The sequence below is a fragment of the Rhineura floridana genome, chromosome 1, assembly GCF_030035675.1.
Source record: "Rhineura floridana isolate rRhiFlo1 chromosome 1, rRhiFlo1.hap2, whole genome shotgun sequence".
NCBI classification, from domain to species: Eukaryota; Metazoa; Chordata; class Lepidosauria; order Squamata; family Rhineuridae; genus Rhineura; species Rhineura floridana.
The window spans coordinates 74472618-74497940 of NC_084480.1; the positions used below are offsets into that span (position 1 = coordinate 74472618).

The 25323-nt window shown below is 42.6% G+C and overlaps 1 protein-coding gene across 5 annotated transcripts in view; it reads right to left on the reverse strand.

Annotated features, from left to right (window-relative positions):
* The window catches only part of MCC (MCC regulator of WNT signaling pathway), a 387038-nt gene that overhangs the window by 53655 nt on the left and 308060 nt on the right, over positions 1 to 25323 (reverse strand). For all 5 annotated transcript variants that reach the window (XM_061624167.1, XM_061624176.1, XM_061624184.1 and 2 more), the window contains 4 exons: positions 5530 to 5676; positions 5095 to 5184; positions 2485 to 2633; positions 451 to 591 (listed from right to left, as the gene is read on the reverse strand). In XM_061624167.1, the coding sequence (XP_061480151.1) occupies positions 451 to 591; positions 2485 to 2633; positions 5095 to 5184; positions 5530 to 5676 (527 nt within the window). The remainder of the gene's footprint in view (positions 1 to 450; positions 592 to 2484; positions 2634 to 5094; positions 5185 to 5529; positions 5677 to 25323) is intronic.

A 25323-nucleotide genomic window follows, 5' to 3' on the forward strand; every position in this document is an offset into this window, starting at 1 on the left:
TGGGATGAACGTGCATTAAAGGGCCAGAAAATATTTACTTGGTGGTTTGTTTACTGTATTTTGCTTCAGCCTCTAGATACCGCCAACAGATAATCATTTTAAGTTTCCCCAAGGCAACTTTCAGTGCTGGCAACACTTTTTTTCCCTTATAAGCATGTAGCTTTGCTTAGTTCTTCTTGCATATGTATGTATACAAACTGGTAATGCTTCTCCAAAGCACAGAGCATGAAATGTAAAGCTGTCTTCCTACTCTCTATCTCCTCCAACACATGCTGAATACAGTGTCCTAATCGTAATAGTACAAAGTAAAGAAGTAAATAAAATTAAGAGGAAAAACAGAACACTCTGTGTAGTTCAAAACCGTGCAGTCTCTTACTATATAGCAAACAAGTAACACAAGAAAATGTATTACCTCATTTATTTTATCTCTTGCATTCTCCATCAACATACCTGTATTGCAATGCGAGCCTGAGGGCTGTGGCATTGGATTCATATTTTCCAACCAGCATACTCATCCTCTCAGCATTACTCTTACATTCTTCCAGAGTTATTGTCAATAAATCATTCTGAGATTTTAAATGCTCAATGCGGCTATGGAGAAGAAAACCATATTTAAACTTTCATAAAGCACAAACTCAGTCCTACCTGCCCTGAACATTCTCCAAGTGATTCCATCTTAAAATGTGAAAGATAATCTGGGCTAAATTATTTTAATCCATTACTGAAAGTGCATGGAAAAAATAAATATTGCAGACTGTGTGAGCAACTTCTATGAAGACGAGGGCTTCACTAATAAAACCCAATTTTTTAAAAAACGTAACAATATGGAGCTTGCTTATATAGCCAAATGTCATGAAAGTGTATTTACTAATGCCCATCTCACTCTTCTGTTTCCACCTTGGGTTTTCTTTTGCTTTAAACCAGTTTGGAAGCTATTTGGCCCAAGTAGTTCATCAAGAACTCATCTTTTTGGGTAGGAAGCACAGGCTGAGTTCCTTAGACTACTTTCAGATATGTGTGCATGAGCTCATGCATAGAGAGTGGAGCTTACAGCTTTTATTCTTCCCCACAACCAGCTCCCTAGATGCATCATCACAAACTGCTTTTGAAACGGTTTTCAAAATTGGAGAAGTTTTTCGAAAGCAGCTTTTCAAGAGGCAAGGAGGAGGCTGCTATGGAAGCAATCTGTGTAACTCCCTACACCAGTGATGCAGATCAGTGGTGGGCAGCCTCCTGACTATCAGCTGAATTAAGCTCACAGGGCCTTCCCATTTGATCCACAAGGTCATTTTGCCAAGCCCTGGCTGCCCGCCCTACACTGGAAAAAGAACCTGCAGAAGTCTGATTCCAAAGTGGACTCATCTGATCTGATCTGGATGGATCCTGATCCCGATTAAGAATGTACTTCAAAACTGGCAGCCCTGTGCATCCCCTTATGGGATGTCAGAGGGCTGCAGTACTGCTTCTGCCTGGTAAGTTAGTAAAAAAAATATTTCCTTTGAAAAAGCTCGGTCATCCAGCTGCACACAGCTGGTGTAGCTAGTGTGCAGCATTTCCTGCAGCTATGCACTTTGAATAGAGTAGAGTAAGTCTCCCCAGGAGCAATGGGACTTGATGACAATTCGCTCTCGGAGGGAATTGTACAAAAAAGTTTCCCCTATGTCAACAGGTGTGGGGCAGGTAAAAACCCATATTCCTACCAAACGTGGGGTTTGCATGCACCTCCAATCAGCCCTGCACCTTTGCCTGTGCAGTTTCCAAGAAGGTGGAACAGGACATGATACATTTTGGGTATTATTTCTGTATATTTAGATACAATACATTGCCTTGACTGTCAACACTGAAGAAGTACAATGATGCCAGCAGCACTTACTTACCTCTGCTAAAATTATCTCACTAATCTATACAAATTAACTTGAAAACTGTATTTCAGGTTCCTCAGGAGACAACACCAGCTGTTGCTAAGACCAGTAGAATAATATGCAAATCCTAACAAATTACTTCATGGCCTAATGCTGATGACTAAATTATCTTGTTGAAAGAAAGCTATTAATTCAGATTAAGCTCTCCTTTTCATCACATTTTTCCACATTTATATGCAGCTAGCACAAGCATAATTCACACACACCAAAATGATGGGGATAACAAATCAAGTTAATCAACTGAAAGTAAGAGCTGATTACCATGATATGTTTTCCAGATGTTGAATTTTCCCTTGTAAGTTAGTGCTATGCCTATATACATATGCAAAACGTTTTCTATGAATAAGTACTCAAAAAGATTTGTGCTCTGAAAGCCCGGTTCCAAAGCATTGCTGTATGGTTATCCTGACAAGCAAATCTTATTTGTTACTTTATTCACACTGAACACAGATTTTCCCAAGACTACATGATCCAGCTGGATTTTCCCAATTTTGAACTAAAATTAAAGAGGGCATCCACTCTAAGCAAAACACCACTCTACATGTAACATTTCTCATCTTACCTGTTCAACCGCTCAGTTTCCACTTCAAATTCTCGGATTTTGCTTTCAGAGATAGCAGATCCATGTGAGTAGAGTGTCTGGAAGATTTCCTGGATGTTGGAACAGTCTTGAAGAGAATGGGCTAGGTGTTCTGCTACACTACTAGATACCTGCAATGAAAGTCGAGCTAAGTTCGCATAATGGAGTGTTAATGGAAAGGTGTTAGCAAACATCATTTAAAGGCAGAAGGGACTGTGCACCAGCTGCATGCTAGCACATGAAGGCTAACCATGCCTGTTTCACTCCTCTCTTTGAGCGAGTGGGTAAAATAAAGTTGTTTACAGCATTCCAGAGCCAAAAAAGGGGAATCACTTCCCACATGAAAGCATCCACATTGTCAAAACAATTTGTATTTGTTATTTTGATTATTTATGAAATTTATTAGTCACTTTTCTTCACAAACGTGAACCCAACGTTACTTACAATCATTAAAAATATTAAAACCAATGTAAGAATACTAAAACAAATAGAAAGTTAAAAAGACAGTACATAAATTTAAAAGGATTTGGGACAGCCAACCTCCTAAAATAGGCTACAACATCAAAAGGCCTCCAAAAACCCTCCAAAATTAAAAGATAAATGCCTCGGAGAAGATAAATGTGTTTGCCTGGTGCCTAAAGATAGATAATGATGATGCCAAGTGTGCGTTCCTGGGGAGAGTGTTCCATAAGCGGGGGGGGGGGACCACTGAGAAGGCCTGTACTCATGTTGCCACCCTCTGCACCTTCCTTGGAGGGGGCACACAAAAGCCTTCAGATGCCGAATGCAGGGTCTGGGTTGGTTCATATGGGGAGAGGCTGTCCTCGAAGTACTGGGATCCTGAACTATATATACAGTAGGGCCCCGCTTGTCGGCGTCCTGCTTTTCGGCGTTCCACTGATACGGTGGCGCCAGCGGGGCGATCAGCTGTAGTGCGGGGAGCTCCAGCCACCACGCTCCAACTGACAGATATCAGCTGATCACGTGCTCCAGCTGATCAGCTGTAGGGCACGATCAGCTGTAGCATGCGGAGCTCGCGCGCTACAGCTCATCGCTGTCAGCTGGAGCACGGCGGCTAGAGCTCCCTGCACTACAGCTGATCGTGCGATCAGCTGTACGGTGGGGAGCTCACACGCTACAGCTGAGTACGGCCCCACTTTCTGGCGGTTTTCGCTTTTCGGCGGGGGCCTGGAATGGAACCTGCCGTATGAGTGGAGCCCTACTGTATATAAATATATATATAAATAAATAAATAAAAAGGAAGCATACTCCAAAAATACTGCAAATCTCCAGATGACTCCACTCAAGGGTTTCATGCAGACGTTGAATAGCATGGGGGATAAAATCGAACTCTGCAGAACCTCACACTGAAGGCTCTATGGGGCCGAGCAATACTCCCCAAGCACCACCTTCTGAAAGTGACCATCAAAATAGAACCAGAATAGCTACAAAGCAGTGCCATCCACCCCCAACTCAGACAGCCGCTCCAGAAGAATACCACGGTTGATGGTATTGATTAATAATAATAATAATAATAATAATAATAATAAAATTAAAAATAATCCTAACAATAAAACAAACTCAACAACCAGCTGAATTATAAAATAATTAGGCTTCAGATATCGAACCAGGCTTCATAGGATATAATCTTGTTTTTCTCCTGGAATTCCTTATAGCAAGGCAGTTTTTGAAGAGTAATGTTGTTCAAGCACTATTGATTGGAAAAAGTGCTATCCTTTCAAAAACCAAGAAACCCTAAACACAAGGATTTTGCTGCTTTGAATACTGATAAAAAATTGAACCAATAATGCAGTTATGAATGTTTTACATGGAAGTACTGTGAAAAGAGATAAGAATGTATTCTCTCACATCTAGCTTAGGGTGTACACCATCTTAATTTTAAGTTGTTGCTTGATATCCTCAGATGAAAATGTCAACTCAGTATGTGGCAGCTGCCAAAAAGACAAATTCCATATTAGGGATCATTATGAAAGGAGTGAAAATAGAACACTACACCTCAAAAACAATATAGCAGAGCTGAAAAAGTTGCAGAAAAGAGCAACAAAAAATCCCGTATAAGGAGTGTTTTTCCTACTAGAACTAGGGTCATTCAACAACGATGAATGTTGGAAGCTTCAGAATAAACTTCACACAACACATCAACCTATGGAATTTGCTACCACAAGGTATGTGGCCACCAACTAAAAGGAGTTTAGACAAATTCATGAAGGATAAGGTTATCAATGATGATCATGTACTTACCTCCAGTATCACAGACGGTGTGCCTCTGAATACCAGTTGCTGGGGAGCACAAGTGGGGAGGGCACATGGCTGGCCACTATAAGAACAGGATGCTGGACTAGATGGACCTCTGGTCCAATTCAGCAGGGCTGTCCCTTATTTATTTATTTATTTATACTTTATAAGAGTATTTATATACCACCTTCTCATGTAAAATATCAAAGCGATGCACAACAATATATAAAAATTCTTATGTAAGGATTTTGTATTTATAGAATTTGTATTTCCTTTAAGATGAAGGCAGATATTGCTGCAAAATTCAAACATTCCTTTATTAGTATTAACACTCACCCCTATACTGCTGATTTCTGACCCAAGGACTGGGCGGTCAGATGCTGAAGATTCTGATCTTGTCTTTGAGAGTTTTACTCGTTCGGCGATCTAGAAAGGGAAAAACCCAACACAAAACATTAGTGATGCAGGTGTCATGTGTAGCTTTTGCACAACTACGCAAAATATTCCTCTTCTTGACACATCTAAAAATTCTAAGTTAAGTTGATTGATATAAACTGGCATGTGTGTTGTGAGTAACAGAGGCTTAACATCCTTAGCACTTTAGGTTTCCTTGCAACTCAAGTTTGCAGGCTCACTTAGGATCCTTGAAATTTCCCCTGGCATTCTGGCTTATACTTCCCAGTTAACTGCATGCCTGTACAGCAGCTGTGCACAGCAAAGGCTGCTTCTTCCAAATAATGAGAGGCACTGTAGCAATGCAGAAGGGCTCACCTTGGCAATGGGGATGTCATTACTGCTGCTGCTTGTGCTCAGTTCACCTGTGCTAGGGTTAATGGGACGGTTGGCAGGAGTGAGACGACCTGGACTCGATGGGCCAGTTGCCTGGACACTTTGTAAACGTGTCTGCAGTTCTCGAACCTGGAAGAACACACAATATTAAGACAAAATCATTGGTTTTCCTTTGTACTTAGTCTAATGAGAAGTACTGGCTGCAGTAGCCAAATTCTGCTTTAGCTTGTGGTTATTGATTTTTTTTTAAAAAAAAGCTTGGAAAAGTTCAGATGTAAAAGCTTTCCATTGATCCTTTGGCTGCTACAAAGCAATTTCTAGTACTACCTAGTTTTATACAACACAGACATATTTCTTGAAAGCAATCTGTCTTTCTGTCCATATCAATAACTTTGCTTTGAGGTCAGATTCAATGGAAACACTGAAAGAAGCACAAAAAAGTATATGTGAAAGAGAAAAATGCCAGGGGATGGAGTAATGGATCCATTATTGTCTTACGCAACTCTAGTGTGGCATCCCAGCAACATGAACAGTTAATTCTGACAAAAGTTGTGGTGGAGAAAGGAAAGGAGTAACTGTATGGGATCTCACAAGTGTAGCCTCCCCAGAGTTCAGATGAATAAAATGACATGAACTTAGGCACATGTTGTGCATAAGCAAAAGATACAGGTATGCACCACCAGTATTTCTTTATTATTAAATTTATATCCTGCCCTTCCAGTAGGAGCAAACAAAAGCACCAAAAATACCCCAAAACATCATAAAAACAGACTTTAAAATATATTAAAACAAAAGCATCCTTAAAAAATATTAAAACAAAACATCTTTAAAAACATATTAAAAATCAATTCCAGCACAGATGCACACTGGGATAAGGTCTCTGCTTAAAAAGCTTGTTGAAAGAGGAAAGTCAGTAATGACCATATTTAGATATGCACAAGAGCTATGGGTGTAGGAATTATTTTATAAGAACCTGTTTCAGCAGAGGAATCCTTCCAGACCACAAATCATTTTCGTGTGTGTGTGCCCCTTCCCCACAGCATCACTCCAAAGGCAACTTGGCAATAAAACATTGGGGGCGGGGGGGGAACTGATGAACCATGTAGAATCCACAGGTGTGCCTCTGGATTATGGCCAGAAATTGTTTTATGCATTCAACTTATTCAGCAAAAAGAATGCTAAATGCAAGGAAAACTAATACTATCAGCCCTACTATGATTAAAAGGTGGCAGTTACAGTTTTCACAGAATATGGACTTCTAGCTTAGAGCTTACTTTCTGTTTCCTGTTTTTAAAAATAGTTCCATGTGTGTCCAACGAGGTGAAACAATCTTGGGGCTTGTACACTCATTACCCTCTAAGGAGAGATCTCAACCCAAGTAAGATGCTCAAGTGCACACGGATGCTCTGTCTCTTCCCCTTTAACGCAAGGAGAAATTGCAAGTGAACCATGCAGTTCCATATTTATCTGAATGCATTCTATCCCTGATAATCGGCCCAAAGCAATAATTTATTTTCAAAACAGATCAGATAACTGAGAAGATATTAAGCTTAAATAAACACAGCACATTCCAGTCTACTCATTTCCTTCTCCTGCATCAGGGCAAAGAGGGAGGGATCTGTGAAGAAAATCCAAGCCATCGTATGGATTAGAAATTTCCCTCCAGAATGTAACAAGTGAATGGACTCCCCTCTCACTACTCTGGCAAACTGGGAAAAGTGAGAATTCAGAGCCAAGAAAAGTCTGACTGATGCAGCCAACATCTGCATGAAGGGTTGATGGGAGGGAGAATGAGACTGAAGAGGTAAAAATTCTCAGGAGGGGCTGGTGTGGTGGGCCAGTGTCATGTTGCCACCCTTCTGAGAGCAGCCGGGAAGGCAGCAGCATGGCACCACCCCATTGTGCTGGCTGCTCCTGGAGATCCTTGAACAAAGGGTTAACAATATCTAAGATGAATTATTTAAAAAGCAAACACACATTGACTTTACTATATCACAGAAAGGATGAATATCGAAGTACGCTGTGCATACACAGACACCATCCCCAGAAATGCAGTTCCTGAAAAACAAAGCAGAACCTGTCCTTGAAAAAGTCAGACTCAGGTGTAAGCTAACTGAGCCTAAACAACAAAGCTCAAAACACTAATAAATCTAACAAATTTACTGCAAGCCTCAAGAAGTCCACTGGAAAGCTACTAGAATAAAATGGCATTCCAAAGTGTCTTCAATAATTCATGGTTTATGAAGCAGGGAACAAGTAGCAGGCTTGCATGCTCCTCCTCTCCCCCCATCATAATAAGGTCCTGGTTTATTATTCTGGTTTGATAACTAGGATTAAAACAGAGTTTTATGGTTCAGACTTAATGGGGAACTCTGGCTTGATACAAACCAGGAATCAAGTACTGAAGCTGGTGCAACAGTAGAGGATGAGAGGGAGGAGTGTTTGAACACAATGCTTGTTCCCGGACTTATAAACTATGGCTTATGAAGTTAGGAAAGTTCATCCGAACTGGGTCACTGAATCGAAAATACAGGATATTGTGCTAATGGTTTTAATATAATAAAGTAGTTTGAGATAATTCTTTGTAAAGAAACATCCTAGGATGACCTCATCACATTAAAAACCCAAAGTGATTGAAATGTAAATAATTTATTTATACTTTAGAAGCTACAGATAAAATGCAGCACTGCAGGGTGGATAAATGCTAGAAATGCAGTCAATTAGGAAAAAAGTGCCCCCAAAATCAGCCTAGTAACTCAGTACCCCAAATGTTGCTGAACAGCTCCACTGTCCTTATTATACACAATTAAACATACAACCAAAGTTATTAGAATAAAGAAGACCTGACCTCAAAATGGGTTTAGGACTGGAAAAGGAAAGAAAAAAGCTTGCAAGAGCCAAATGGCATTTCATTTCTTCATACAAGATCATAAGCTTTGCCTCAGACAAATATGTAAACAAACAAAAACAAAAGGCCTTCTTCAGCACAGCAACTGGTGCCACAAGGGAAATCAAGAGCTGATCTTCCCTATATTACTAGCATAAAAAATTAAAAAATGGAAATGGACTGCCTTCAAGTCGATTCCGACTTATAGCGATCCTATGAATAGGGTTTTCATGGTAAGCGGTATTCAGAGGATGTTTACCATTGCCTTCCTCTGAGGCTGAGAGACAGTGACTGGCCCAAGGTCACCCAGTGAGCTTCATGGCTGTGTGGGGATTTGAACCCTGGTCTCCCAGGTCGTAGTACAACACCTTAACCAAAAAAAAAAGGGGGGGAAATAAACATGCAGTTTTATGGGGAAATTTCCTTGAATGTCCAACTGTTTATTGAAACACTCCCAACCCTGCCATGGATCACAGAGGGAGCTCCCAGGTACCCCCCATACAACTGTGCAGACCCGCGATGCCCACCTACCTCTCCCATTGTGGTGAATGCTGTGCACAGTGCACACATACTTGCCATCAACCAAGATGGCAGCGGAGGCATCAGCCCATTAGGGGAGCCCCCATCACTATCTTGGTTGATGATAGGCATGCTCATAGGGTGCAAAGCATTCACTGCAGCAGGAGAGGCAGGTGGGGCATACAGGCAGGTGCTACAGGCCTGGAGAAGGCTGGCGCCCAAGGGCCCAGTCATGCCTGGTGCCAGCCCTGTGAGTGAGCTATGTGAGCTTCATGTCATGCAAGCTATACCTACTGAAATTCCCTCTCCTACACCACTATTAAAGATGTTGGAGCCTTCTTTTTTTGCATCTGGCCATCCAAAAATGAAGACATTTACTACAGTGTACTATATATTTTATGGATAATTATCTTATATAAGCATCAAATCAAGTTTCAACTAATGGTTAAAACTGGTTCTAATGAAGAACATAGGAAGCTGCCTTATACCGAATCAGAACATAGGTTCATCTAGTTCAGTATTATCTACAATGACTATTTGGGGGGGGGGACACATTGAAAAGGCCACCCTTCAGAATTCCCATGGGAGCCTCAGATGACAACTGCAGGGTCTGGGTCGGTTCATGTGGGAAGAGGCAGTCCTTAAGGTATTGGGGTTCTGAGCCACATAAGGCTTTATATGTCAAAACCAATTTGAACTGAGTCTACAAAGTAATTGGTAACTAGTGCAGTTGTGCCAGAATTGGTGTTGTGTGTTCTGGCTGACCTGCCGCAGTCAACAATCTGACCGCCGAATTCTGCACGAGCTGCAGGTTCTAAACATTCTTCAAAGGCAGACCCACATATAATGCCCCGCAGTAGTCCACCTCAGAGGTTACTAGAACACAGACAACAGAAGTTAGGCTGTCCCTGTTCAGATAGGGGCACAGCTGGGTCACCAACTGAAGCTAATGGAAGGCACTGTGCGCCACCAAGGCCACCTTAGCCTCAGGTGACAGTAATGGATCCAGAAGCATTCCCAAGCTATGTATCTGCTCCTTCAGAGGGACTGTAATCCCCATCCAGAGCAAGTTCCCATCTATCCTGTCTAGGGAACCACCCATTTAACAGTGCCTCAGTGGTGTCTGGATTAAGCTTCAGTTTATTGGCTCTCATCCAGTCCATTATCAAGGCAATATATTGATCTAACACATCCACTGCCACACTTGCAGATGTAAAGGAGAAGCAGAGATGTGTGTTATCAGCATATTGCTGACAATGTACCCCCAAACCCCAGATAATCCCACTCAGCGATTTCATGTACATGTTAAACAGTCTTGGGGATAGAACTGAATCCTACGGAACCTCATACTGAAAGCTCCCACTGGGCCAAGCAACATTCCCCAAGCACCATTCTCTGAAGATGGCCATCCAAGTAGGGCTGGAACCACTGCAAATTAGTACCCCCCCAACTCAGACAGCTGTTCCAGAGGAATGCCATTTTGGTAGGTATTGAACGCTGCTGAAAGATCACGGAAAATTAACAGGGACACACTCCCTATCTCTCTCCCAAAATAGGTCATCATACAAGGTGACCAAGGCAGTTTCTGTGCCAAAACTAGGCCTATCAAATATTTTCTTTTAAAATGATGAACAAAATGTTTAAGACAAAGTGTTCATATATTTACTGCCCCAAAATTATTTCAATTTTCAAAATTTCAAAAGGAAGACTTTGAAGCAAGATTATGAATAGTATCCAATCACTGGAATTCCTGTGCATGAGGACAAGCAAGTCCTGAGTTGCACACTAAAACATTTCTGCCTCTAGGAGGCACTGTCATTGACACAAGAGAAGTAAGAAGGATTCAGTGCCGTTTTTGCTTGTGGCCTTCCTCTTGTTGGCATAGTTGATTAATCCGTTTCTGTTCCCTTGACTAGGTCTCAAAGGACTGGGAGTGGAAGAAAGTACAGAACAATGCAAAGAAGCATAAAGTGACAGAGAGACTGATTCAATATTATGTGGTATTCATTGAGTCTTTTGTTTCCCTGCCCCCTCTTTTCTCTGCTCTTTCTATGGAAATGAGTGCTTTATGTCTGCTTAACATCTTAGAGGACTGGAAGGAACATAATGTTCATAATACATAACAATCATCTTTGTTTTACTGCAGGTTTGCCACCTTGGGCTCCTTTGGGAGGAAGGCCAGGATAAAAAATTAATAAGTAAATAACTTACTAAGTAAATCAGTAAATCTTCTGTTTTTATTGTTTTTGTCCACTTCTCATAAACTGGCAAAACCAAAGAGATGCTAGGTTCCTTATAATTCAGCAGCTTGTAGTTCAATTTATAACAAAAAATTTAAAAAGTAATTTCAATTTGTTATTATTGTCTGAATAAATAGTACTTTTAATATACCAAATATTACAATTTCACAGGCAAACAGAGTTATACACAATACATTTTATGTTCCTAAAGTGAACAAAATGACTTTCAATTTGCGAGGGGTGCTAACAAAGCCCCTACTGCATATTTTTCAATTTCCCCCTAAATTCCCCCTCAAAAAAACCCACCAAAATGTTTCCCCCCCCCAGGGCTTCAAAATTTCTGGAAATTTTACATCTCTATTCTAGATCCAACAAGATGGCAGTGGATAGCAATGAGAAGGAGCAGCTGCTGCCACCATTCTATTGGGTCCAGCTGGCATGTAACTGAGGAAGTAAAAGTATGGACGGGTGAGCAAGAGGCAAAAGTGTTCTTCCTCACTGTGACTGGGAGAGGGAGGAGTTGGAGGGGGAGCTGGTAGCAGCAAAAGTCACTGCCGCCATCCCACTATGTGGGTGAGAAAGTGAAAGTGAGCAAATAGGCAAGGAATCGGAGACAAGGGAGCTAAGTGGGGAGCTTAGAAGATGCAGGTGGAGCTCCCTAAGAAACACAAAGAATGCCTCCTCTGAAGCTGGGACGAGCCAGCGGTATGTTTTCTGTTGGTGCCCAGTGTCAGCAAAAGCCTGAATATGGCCTAGTTCACACATAAGGTAATTAATTCATAGCTAATGTTAACCATAGCTCATGCACCATGGTTAAAGCTGAGGCATCTCACAGATGATCACTGAAACCATGGCTTGTTACATCACAGCCTAGAGAATGGCTATAATTTTGAGCTTTTTCTTCTCTCATGGGTCTGTAGCTTTTGGGGCAGTAATGGCTCCTTAACCATAGTTATGGGGGAGGCCTGGATTTGCACATAATGCTAAGCTATGATTAAAGGTAACCAAGGTTTATAAAACACCAACAAACCTTTGTTAACAACTGTGTGAAACCACAGTTAATAAACCATAGTTCAGCTGTAGGGCCAGGTTCAGATAATCAACTGTAGTGAACAATGGTTAACTAAATTATGGTTTAATAAACGCGGCTTAGTGTTATGTATATACCAAGGCAATGTAAATCCCTGATCCTGGGTCTAGCGGGCACTGGACTAGAGCATCTCATTTTACTCCTGAAAGAACACACACACACACAAATGACTGAGGCAGATCTGAGTTTGAACATATGAAGCTGCCACTGTCATGTCTAGTTTGGGTCTCAAGCGACTTAAAATCTTGAACTGAGCACAGTGTGGGTTGACAGTAAGCATAAATGAGAAATAAGACAGGAGGAGTAAAAGTAAGCAAGCTGCTACCTTTCACTAGGCCAGTGGTTCTCAACCTTTATGAATAAGGGACCCTCTCTGTAACCTTAAAAAAATTCTGAGACCCCCCCCCCATACTAATCGTTGCTCCTCCTGCTACTCTGGCCAGCATCACGATTTGCATGCACATGGAGAAACATAGGCAGAAGAGAGTTTAAACATGTGGTTCATGCAAGCCTATAGGCAAAATCAAAATAGGTGCAAACTTGGGCGCTGGGGTGGGGGCAGGCAATAGGGAATGGTCAGAGAAGAAAAAGAGATAGAAATAATGCAAAGGAAGGGGGCAGGGTAAGAGGGGGGAAAGGTGTGTTAAACTGTGGGTGGGGGAGAGATTCAGTGAGTCAAAAGAAGGCAGTAAGTAAGAGGTGGCAGCGGCTGGAAGGAAGGGCACTTGGAACATGAGGGCAGGGGGGTCGGAGGAGGGAGGAAAGAAGGATTGAAGTGGGCTGCATTCCAAACTAGGTGCATCCTTTTCTCTCTACCCCCTCCACAGAGTGATATGTGGTGGCAGTAAGGCCTCAAAGAGACACACATGGCCCTATTCCTCTTCTTTCCCTCATTCCCCCCGACTGTCCCCTTACTTTAAAGGGAGGGTGTCCTGTGACAGGGGAGGGAGAACAGGGGAGTAGATGGTGAGCATAAGGGTGGAATCCTCAACTGCCACCCCCTTTCTCTTCCTCTCTTTCTGAGGCAAAGGGGTGAGAAGTGATTTTCCCTTCTTCTTTTCTCTCCCTCATCCCCCCCTCCCAGTCACACCACCTTCACCTCAGCTTGGTAACGGCCTGTGTGGGGCTACAGGAAAATGCATGGGGAGGGGAGTGTGTGCTGCTGCTGCTGTTCAGAGTCTGGTGGTTGGTTGGAAGAGATTGCGAGGCCGGAGAACCCCCCACTCCTCTACACCCACCCACCCCCTCCACTGGAATAATCTAAGCTTCAAGAGAGAAAGGACTGTCAGCATTTAACATGCTACACTAACTACAGAGATATTAAAAGGGTAGAAAATCTTCATTAAAATCTCCTTAATCTCCTTGTGAATGAGGCTATTTAGGCTTGTGTTATCTCAATCTCCCCCCCCCCACACACACACACTTCAGTGGGATCAGCTAAAAGTGGAAACAGCCAGAGCAAAATTGAACAGCATTCCTGTTTGACGGAATGCAATCAAATCGGAATGAAAATGAGGACCCCATCTCTAACATGTCTACACGCTCCTCTTGCTATTGCTGCTACTGCCACCGGTCCTTGCAGTGTTCAAAGGCTGGGGCTACCCTTCTCCATAAGGGGTGAAGGATATGGGAGCCCAGGAAGAGCAATCAGCAGCTGGTCTCCTTAGGAGGGAAGGGTCAAGGAGCTGGGAATGAAAGTCACTTGCATCTGCTCAGTTTGTTTCAGCCGACATGAAGTCTTTTTTTAAAAATTAATCTCTTGGCTCTTTATGGCCTCCCAGGATTACTTCCCAACTCCCCTGGGGGTCCTGGTCCCTAGGTTGGAAACCAATGAAGCAGGCCAAATGGATAACTATACGCTAACCTTCAAAAAGTTCTTCCTACTTTCCTCCGAGCCAGAGTAGTAACAAAACAGATAATGGAATTAGGATTGTATTTGAAACATTTATATTTACTCTTCAGCTACTGTACATAGTACTCAATTGATATAGTGATAAATATGCAGATGTGCATTCAATTCAATTTATCCATTGACAAAAAGTCAACCTCATGAACTGATGCATTCACCAAAAAAGACGATTACCACTGAATAACCTTTGCTCAGTGCACAGCCGAGAAGCAGCTCAGGTAACTTTTCCTTGGCCCCCAAAGTTCCTCTGTAAATAGAGTTTCCACCATCAGAGCAACTTTCCAAACTACAGATAACAGAAATTCTACAGCAGAGATAGGGAATCTGTGGCCCTCCTAATGCTGTTGGACTCCAACCCCCATCAGCCCTAGTTCTTTCCTATGTGAAAACATAACCTCAAGTGTACCCCTCCCCCCACAAAACAAAACCCAAGGAGGAAACGAAAACGAAAAAGGAACTGTGTATTATTGCTTGTACTGTGTAATATAAACCAAACACTCAAAATTGTATATAATACTAAAGAAATTCTCTGCCCAACAGAATTATGGTTCAAGTCAAATGGACAGGACAAAGTGGAAGGTAGAAGCCAGGGCTTGCTGAAGCATAGCAAAAAGGAACAGGGCAGAGTTCACTGGCAGCAGATTATATACAAATGGAAAGTCAATGGTGATCCTGGAAGGATTTTGCCGATCAAGGAGTATCGGTGTTGGACTTATATATTTTGATGTTAAAGTTGGTAAAGGCCTTATACATTTTGATATTTCAAGGTGCAACGTCAATAGTCAACTGTGAACTATTTAGACAGATCTGAGGAGGGGAAAAACCATGGATTCAGTGCACCATTCGTTAAAACCATTTGTGAGTGATCTCTTTTGCTCACAATTTTCAGGTTGGAGAATAAAACTGCTGTGAAGTACGACTGAATTTTACTTTCAGCTAACACAGCAGAGGAATTGTGCAGGTTAAAGGAGGACAATGAGGGAACATGGCACAATTAAAAGAGGAATGCCACTGCAAGTGGGGAGGTAGTGTGTAAGAAGCTTACTGGGAGAAAGCAAGAGAAGCAAAGCAGAGCACAAGTCTGGCTGCAGGGCTGGAGAAAAGAGAAACTATTTCTCGCCACATAAATTAATTTTGTTGTAAAGAACTTTAAAAAGGAAGGTCACATTTTCTGTGCCAAGAAAAGTTAGCTAAGGAATAAATGGAAAGCGTGATTTGCAGATCTAATAATCCATCACATCTAAAAAGAAGAGAAAAATGTTTCGAGACAAAAGGTGAACATGGAAAAGAGATTACTCTGTTTCCGCACATAGAAAAGAACAGAATTGGGGGGGGAACCCTGAGAGTGAAGCATTTCTAACCTTAAGATTAGATAGCTGTAAAACATGGCCTACATGGGGACTTCCCAAGATATTTCCAGAGCCTCTTCTAGTACAGCCTCAGTGGGGATGGAATGCTACAAGCATTACACTAGGGCTCCAGTGTCTACATACAAATTTTATTGTCTTCTAGGAACAATTCACGCTGTTAATTTGGTTCTTAAGAAACTGGCATTAACAATCTGCCCCATGCACATCTATAAGGCAATTTCTTATTCATAGCAAAACCCTACGGATGGCTTAGGCCCATTTTGGACTACAGTAGGGCCCCACTCATATGGCGGGTTATGCTCCAGACCCCCGCTGTAAAGCGGAACCCATTTAATAGAATGGCGCGCGATGCCCGAAAACCACTGTAAAAGCGGAACAAGCGCCGTATGAAAGGGGCTTTAGTCTAATTGCGTCTAATTGAGACCGCTGTATTAGCAAATCGCTGTAATGCAAAGCGCTGTAAAGCGGGGCCCTACTGTATTGGTAACACCTATTTGATATTGCTGATAGGCTGGCAACACAATAGGAATAGGTAGGCACTGAATGAACTTGTGCTTTCACATAGGGCCCTTACATGCAGCTGGCATGACTGCACAAATTGCAGTAGCTGTGCATATGAACTCTGGATGGAACCACTGCTTCATACTATCAGGACACACATATAAATCCCACCCCATTGTCAGTCTGCTGTAGACCTGTGCGCTCCTACAGGTGACAGTATCAGGGCTGCCAAGGAAGTGCTCTGGGTCAGAGAACACTTCCAGGGCACTGTCATCTGTACATCAGATCAAGCCAGCCAGGTCACACAGAGAAATATTCCACATTGCTGCATATCAGCTACGAAATCTCTCCAATGAGACCCACCAAAGCCCAATCAAGCATCTTCTAGCGGCATAATAATGCATCTTTATCTGGGGCAAAGCTAGCTACTTTAATCAATTTTATTATTTTCTTTAGAATTTATTTTCTGAAAGCATTCAAAATGATGACTAAAGACCAAAAGAAGTGGGGTGACCTCCAGGGGTGTAGTCATCCAGGATCGCAGGGGGTCATAGACCTGTTACCTTTTTGGGAGCAGTTGTCCCAGCTAGATCCCTATGTATGAGCCAATCAGCATGAAAAGGAAGTGTGTTAGCCACTAAGAAGAGTTCTGTCCTTTTGTGCTGATTGGAGCCAATTAGAGTGAAAGGAGATGATTCAGCCACTGAGAAGACTGTTCTCAGTAGCTAACACAAGCCTCCCCTTTCATGCTGATTGGCTCCAAGGGAGGTCTGTTGTAGTGGACTGTGGACTCGCGAGATGTCAGGGGGAGCAAGGGCGATGAGGGGAAGTGGAAAATGGGGCATGGCTGTGAGGGGGAGTGGCGTGACTATCATGAAGGGACCCTGCACTTCTGAATTTGCCATTACAGTACTGGGGATCCCAAATTAAGAGAATGGAGATGGAAGAAATTAACTTCAAGGTTATGAACTGCAACAGCAAAAGCTATGGAAGCACTCCTTCATAGAAAAGAGAAGTTTTTTGGTAGTTTATTATGTAGCTTGAGGCATCCTTGAAGAAGAGTGTCCAAGTAATAGTACCAAATTATCTGAAAGAGCCCTGAAGAGATGGTTGTAACGAAGATAAAATGAAAAGTAACAAAAAAACCTTCACCTAATGTGTCAAACACACCAGTGAAACTCGTGAATAAAATAGGAACAAGAGCTCATATAATATAATGAGATGAAATCAAGCATGTTGGATGTGATACACGCCATTTCATTCCCTTTGGTATTGAAGACAAAGGCAAAGGAAAAACAGAAGTGTTAGTATACTTGAGGGAGATAGAGATCAGTATGTTATTAAAGAGGACAAAGGCAAACTATGGATACTAATAGCATGTCTTGATTTCTAGGAAGACCACGAGGCTTCTAAATCAGGGGCGGCTCAGGACTTCATGGCCTCCATGACAACCATGGGGCTGTCCCAATTTGTTATTGGCCCAACACATGTGTCGGGACATACTCTTGATCTGATTTTTGCCACTGGACATGGAGAGGGTGATCTGGAGCTGGGGAATTTTTCATCTATTTCTTTGTCATGGACAGATCACCGCTTGTTGAAGTTTAGACTCGCAGCGGCCTTTCCCCTCTGCAAGGGTGAGGGACCCATTAAGTTGGTCCGCCCCCGGAGACTGATGAATCCTGAGGGTTTTCAAAAGGCTCTGGGGATTTTTCCGGCTGAGAAGACTGGCGCTCCTGTCGAGGCCCTGGTTGAACTGTGGAACACGGAAATGACCCGGGCCGTTGACACGATCGCTCCTGCACGCCCCCTCCTATGTAGAGCTCATACAGCTCCGTGGTATACCCCGGAGCTGAGAGTGATGAAACAAGAGAGGAGGCGGCTTGAGTGCAGATGGAGACGAACTCCTGGCGAATACAATCTTGCACTGGTGAGGGCCTGTACTAAGCGGTACTCAGAAGCGGTGAGAGCAGCAAAGAAGCAATATTTTGCTGCTACTATCAAGTCATCTCTCTGCCGCCCAGCAGAGCTTTTTAAAGTTGTCCGAGGGCTATTACATTCTGGCCCTCGGGACATTATAGAGTCATCGGAAGCTCGCTGTAATGAGTTTGCCAGGCACTTTCAGGACAAGATTTTATGTATCCGCCAGGACTTAGACTCCAATATTATAGCAGCTGAACCTAATGAGGTATCCAGAACACAGTCTTGTACTCATTTATTGGATGAATTTCAATTGGTGCAGCTTGAGGAAGTCGACAAGGTGCTTGGACTGGTGCGTGCGACCACTTCTTCTCTGGATCCTTGCCCCTCTTGGCTGGTAAAAGCTAGCAGGGATGGAACAGCCGGCTGGGCCAGGGAAGTGATAAATGCCTCTTTACGAGAGGGAGTGGTCCCCAGCTGCCTGAAAGAGGCGGCTGTTAGACCACTTCTAAAGAAGCCTTCCTTGGACCCAGAAAACCTAAATAACTATAGGCCGGTAGCGAATGTTCCATTCCTGGGCAAGGTATTAGAGCGGGTGGTTGCTAACCAGCTCCAGACACTCTTGGATGAAACCGATTATCTAGATCCATTTCAATCCGGTTTCAGGCCCGGATTGCCCTTGGGCTTAGGGCGGTATATAAATTAAATTAAATAAATAAAAATACTGAGACAGCCTTGGTCGCCCTGTATGATGACCTGTGTCGGGAGAGGGATGGGGGGAGTGTAACCCTGTTGATTCTCCTTGATCTATCAGCTGCTTTTGATACCATCGACCATGGTATCCTTCTGGAGCGACTTATTGAGTTGGGAGTGGGAGGTACTGCTTGGCAGTGGCTCCGCTCCTACTTGGTAGGTCGGCTCCAGAAGGTAGTGCTTGGGGAGCATTGCTCGACACCCTGGGTTCTCCAGTATGGGGTCCCGCAGGGGTCAGTTCTGTCCCCCATGCTCTTTAATATCTATATGAAGCCGCTGGGGGTGGTCATCAGGAGTTTTGGAGTGCGTAGTCATCAGTATGCTGATGACACGCAGCTCTACTTCTCCTTTTCATCTTCTTCAGGTGAGGCTGTCAATGTACTGAACCGTTGCCTGGCCGCAATAATGGACTGGATGAGAGCTAATAAATTGAAGCTCAATCCAGACAAGACTGAGATGCTGTTAGTGAGCGGTTTCTCTGATCAGATGGTGGATATTCAACCTGTTCTGGATGGGGTTACACTCCCCCTGAAGGAGCAGGTTTGTAGTCTGGGAGTTCTTCTAGATCCTTCATTGTCACTTGAGGCCCAGGTAGCCTCGGTGGCACGAAGTGCGTTCTATCAACTTCGGTTGGTAGCTCAGCTACGTCCCTATCTGGACAGCGACGACCTTGCTTCAGTTATCCATGCTCTGGTAACCTCAAGATTGGACTACTGCAATGCGCTTTACATGGGGCTACCTTTGAAGACGGTTCGGAAACTGCAGCTCGTGCAAAACGCTGCGGCCCGATTGTTGACTAGGACCAAACGATCCGAACATATAACACCTGTTCTGGCCCATTTGCACTGGCTGCCTATATGTTTCCGGGCCAGATTCAAAGTGTTGGTTTTGATCTATAAAGCCTTACACGGCACGGGCCCGCAATACCTGATGGAACGCCTCTCCCGATATGAAACTACCCGTACACTGCGTGCAACATTGAAGGCCCTCCTCCGGGTACCGACTCATAAAGAGGCCCGGAGGATGACGACAAGATCTAGGGCCTTCTCAGTGGTGGCCCCCGAACAATGGAATAGTCTGTTTGACGAGGTGCGCCTGGCGCCAACTTTGCTCTCTTTTCGGCGCCAGGTTAAAACGTACCTGTTTTCCCAGGCATTTTAATATTTTAATATTCTTAGTATATTTATTACATCTTAGTATACTAGAACAATTATGTAATATGTTTTTAGTCTTTGGAATTTTGTTATGTGTGTGGTATTGATATGTCATTTTATTATATTGTATTTTAAATTTATGCTGTTCACCGCCCAGAGAGCCGTTGGCTGTGGGCGGTATAGAAATTGAATAATAATAATAATAATAATAATAATAATAATAAATCCAATAATAACCCCAGAGGTCAGATGTCTTTTGACAAACGCCTCTTTGAAATCCAAACTCTGCTGATTTTTGCAGCCATGTGAAGACTATCATCTTGAAGTCAGCACTTACGGACTGACAATGACTGTAGCCTTGAATAGAGCACACACACAATGATGAAATCATCTGGTATATTATTCTGTCCAAGGTTAATGAAAGTGAGTTACTATTTTTAACATGTTTTAAATTCCTACATAAGCCGCCCCCATGAAAGCAAATAATAATGAATTTTATTATTTGATATTCTCTTATCGGAAGCACAGTTCATCAGCTTTCGATGCTATGTTTGAAACAACCTTTGTCATACCGCAACAGGTAACAATAATATACTGATAACTTAAGCTTGGTAGAGCACTCACTCACCAGGCAAAGCAAACAGTGCTGTAGCTATGGTTTCAGATGATTTAGGAAGATGGAAGTAACCAGATTTGTTGTGCAGTCTACTTGGCATTGCCTTGGAGAGGAAGGGGCTGATGTAAATAGTAGTGTACCCACTCCTGAAGAAGCTCACTCTTGACTCTGCAGGCTACAATGACTACTGCACAGTCACAAATACCCCCTTTTTGGGCAAGGTGTTGAAAAAGGTGATGATGGAGTAGGAGTTGCAGGAGTTCCTGGACTATCTGGATCCATTTTAATCAGGGTTCAGGCCTAGTTTGGGGACTGAATCAGCCTTGGTTGCCCTGATGGATGACCTGTATTGAGAGAGAAACAAGGGAAATGCATCTCTTCTCCTGTCTCTTGACCTTTCTGTGGCTTTTGATGCCACTGACCAAATTATACTCCTGGACCGGCTTTGTGGGATGGGTATTTGGGGCACTGTTTTATAGTTGTTTCACTTTTACTTGCAGGGCCGTGTCCAGAGAATAGCATTGGGGGACTGTGTCTTGGCCCCATGGTCTTTGTGCTATGGTGTACTTTAGGACATAATTCTGTCACTAGGGCTGTCTAACATCTATATGAAGAGGTTGGGAGTGATCATTAGAAGTTTTAGCGCAAAGGGTCATTATTACGTAATGATATGCAGCTCTATTTCTCCACAAAATCTGAGTCAGGAGAGGCTCAGCATGGCCTGGAATGTTGTCTGGATGCAGTTGTGGAATGGATGAGAGCTAATAAACTGAACTTGAACCCTGGGAAGACAGAAGCACTGTAGATAGGTGGTTCCAGCATCTAGGAGATTTGCTATTTGCCTGTTCTCAATGGGGTTCCTCTCACTGAAAGAACAGGTGCACAGTTTGAGGGTGTTCCTAGATCCATCTTTGTCAATTGGGGCCAGGGTAGCCTCAATGGCTAGGAGTGCCTTTCACCACTTATGGCTTATGTGCCAACTATAGCCATTCTTGGACAGGGATAACCTGGCTATGGTGATTCATGCATTGGTAACCTCAAGACTTGATTATTGCAACACACTCTTTGTGAGGATATCTTTCCCTGGTCTGGAAGCTCCAGCTGGTGCAAAATATGACGGCTAGACTGTTGATGGGGACAGACTACAGCCAATGCTCTGGTGCTTAAAATCTTTTACTGGCTGCCTATATGTAACTTGGCCAAGTTCAAGGTTTTTGTATTAATTTACAAGGCCCTTAACAACTACGGTCCAGGACCACCTGATGACCACTGAGATCTAGGAGTCTGTCACCCATAGCTCAGATGCATAGCTTGTAGTGACTAGAAGCCGTGTATTCAGTGTAGTTGGCCCAAGCCTGCAGAACTCCCTCCCAACTGAGATTACATGGGTACCCTCCTTAATGAACATCAAGTGTATGACTAAGACTTTCTTGTTCCAGCAGGCATTTTAAAGTAGTAGTTGATTTTGTGATGATTTTATTATCCTATTTTATGTATGATTTGTTTTATGTACACTGCTTAGAAATGCGAACGATTAAGCAGTATATACATTTAAGACAATAATAAAATACATTAAGCCATGAGTTTTCACGTGACTATTGCAGGATGTGTTAATGGTTTGCAGTATTTTTAAGAAATATCCTTCTGGAAGGAAGGGCTGGATATAAATTTAATAAATAAATAAATAAATGAAGAACAAAGAAGAAAAATTAAAAAAATAATCTCCCTGAGTAAAACATTACAAGCAATGGTGCTACAACTGAGAATATCTCATCTTGTGGCTACCCTGAAGCCTCAAGCGAGCAGCAGGCTATAGAGTGGGGACAGTGTTTTACAGTGGTTCCACTATTACTTGTGGGGCTGGTTGCACTGGATGATTATGGGTCAGCAAATTGGTAACTGTCCCTAATGCTATTTAACATCTATACAGAGCCACTTAGAACACTAAAATTAGGAAACTTAAGGCATGGTGTCACTAGCATGCTGCCAACACCCACCTCTCTTTCCTGTTATGCCTGAATCAGGAGATGTCATGCCTATTCTGAACCTCTGCCTGGATGCATTGGTAGGTTGAGGGCCAACAAATTGAAGCTGAATCCTACTAAGAGGAGACTCTGTGGGTCCTAGGTCCTGATTTTGAGAGTTTATCTGTTCTAGGCAGGGTTGGACTCCCTTCAGGAATGACCAAATCCACTTAAATGCAGCGTCCTCCAGCCCTATTCCAGGAAGGCAATCCAAGAGGATACTGTGGTCATTGGCATCTAAATGTAAAGTAAAATATGACTTTTGCATTCATATAATTTTAAATATTGAGTATATTTGAAAAAACTATACACTAAAGGTCAGGTATTCTATAGTTCATAAGTAACTATGTAAATGTAAATGTACTGCCTTCAAGTCGATTCCGACTTATGGTGACCCTACGAATAGGGTTTTCATGAGGCTGAGAGGCAGTGACTGGCCCAAGGTCATCCAGTGAGCTTCATGGCTATGTGGGGATTCGAACCCTGGTCTCCCAGGTTGTAGTCCAACACCTTAACCACTACACCACATTGACTCTCAAGTAACTATGTAGAAGGCATAAATTTGATTAGTACAGCTCTTAAAATTTGTTTCTAACAAACTGATTAAAAATCTCTTTAGGAAGTATAGCTAATCGCGGTTTCAATAAGCTAGCAATAAATGTAATTGCCACATGAAAAAAATGGCGGAGAAATCTAAGCTGCTTTGGTTGTCTTTTAATTAAAGAGAAATATAGTTACTGTTAGTTCTCACTCCAGTTTTTAATAAAGTGACAGTATGGATCTGAACACTAATTTTAAGGCTTCTTGACCCATTGTATTTTTATTTAAACAGCTATGATACCTTCTGTGTATCTTAAGAAATGAAAGTCAAGTTCTCTAATTTAAAGTCAATATATTTCCTGCGACTGATTTATTCACGAGACACATGCTTCATGGATGAGCTGCCTCAAAGAATACAGCCTTTGTGTTCTATTACAATTATACTAGGCCAGAGTCACTTGAGCCTTTCGCCTTCTCAACTTATAACGCCTCAGTTATACTCAGTGTTAGGAGGATGCATAGTTCCAAGATGAGCAAAGAAAATGTACATAAGGTGGAAAAAGTTACCTCCTATTGTTTACTTTATGAATTCCCTTCACGACATATTGAGTCAATTTTACTTTGGAATTTAGTATCAATCTATATAGAAACATGTTTTAAATCCCTCCTTGGAGAGGCTAGATTTCTACTACAGCCTCTTACTATATTAGTCTTATGAGATACTGCTCTTTTCAATCATACCAAACCATATAACTACCAGTATATAATAACAAGAGCCTAAAAAGTATCAGGTTTAAGCTCAGCTGGCTTATATACAACCAGGGCCAGTGCCAGAGGGTGGCAAGGTCGGGCCCTGGCCAAGGGCCCCTCCTTAGGGTGGGAGGGTAGCGCTCCCTTTCCATGGCAGCGTCGACTGCCAACCCTGCTACAGATTGCAGAGTGGGACCTCCCAGCCCCCCATACAGACTGTGTGGGCCCGCAACACCTGTCGGCATGCTCCACTTACCTCTCCCTTGCATGCAGGGAATCCTTTCTAAGGACTGATTGAGAGGTAGGTGGGCGTGTGGGCAGGCTGGTGCCACGGACCTGGGGCAGGCTGGTGCCCAAGGGGCCAGTTGTGCCTGGCACTGGCCCTGTATACAACTTTTGTTGTGTATCCAATATGAATGTGCTTGCCTGCATGATTTCTTACCTAACAAGCTGAGTCAGTAGGTTTGAGATAATAATTTACTTGGAATCCCAAAATTCCTTCTCTACTTATATGCATTTCCTAGAGGTAACAAAAGCACAACAAAGAAAATTCAACCAAATTAAAATTCAGTGGAAAATAATTCTCCCCCACCCCTTCTTTCCCAGCTTAACTGATAGCCCGCAAAATCCGGCCAAATAATCAGGTCTTACAACACTTCCAAAACATACTGAGAGGGAATTCCATAAGAAGGGCTGGCAAAGAGAATGCCCGTCTTTGTCCCTTTGTTGCCTGATCTTGATGCACAGATGATGTGCGAAAAGAGGTCATTCTTGGTGGATCTCAGGGATATAGTGGAACACAAAGGAAGAGAAAGTCTCTAAATAGGTAACAACCCCCCTTGTATATATATTCACTAATAGGCAAAAAACCCTTGTGGTTTAAGAAAGTACCTATAGCCAACAGATATTTCTATCAAACTTTAAAAAGCAGGGGAAATGGGCGGCTATAGTGAATATACCAGAGGAGCAGGAGGCCTGCCCAACTTCCCTGCTTTTTAATGTTTGATAGGGTTTTTTGCCTATTAGTGAATATATATACATCCTACACAGTAGACTGAAGTACGAGAGCAGAATATCTCTAAACTTTAGCCATGCAATATTATTATTCAGCTTGCTGCCCTAGATTTTGCAGTGACCTTATGAAGAACTAGATCTTGTAGTTAGAGCTACAATATAGAACATTTTTAATGCTTTCAAGTCTTATTGTTATGAACCACCATGAAAATTTTGCATTGAAATGTAGTAAGACATTTTGGAAACAAAACCAATTAAAAAAACATTTTTACTTGTTTTTGTCTACCACATAGTAAGTAGCTCATCTGCTTGCCCAAAGAAATCAAAATAGTGATTCACATTTTGGTAGAAGCAGTTTCTACAGTTTGCAAACAACTCCAATATTCAGAATGCTCTCTTTCTATATGGTGACTTTGCAGGGGTAAAACTACATTACAGGCACCCTACAGAAATAAGTAATTACCTCATTTACTAATGACCTGTGAGAGA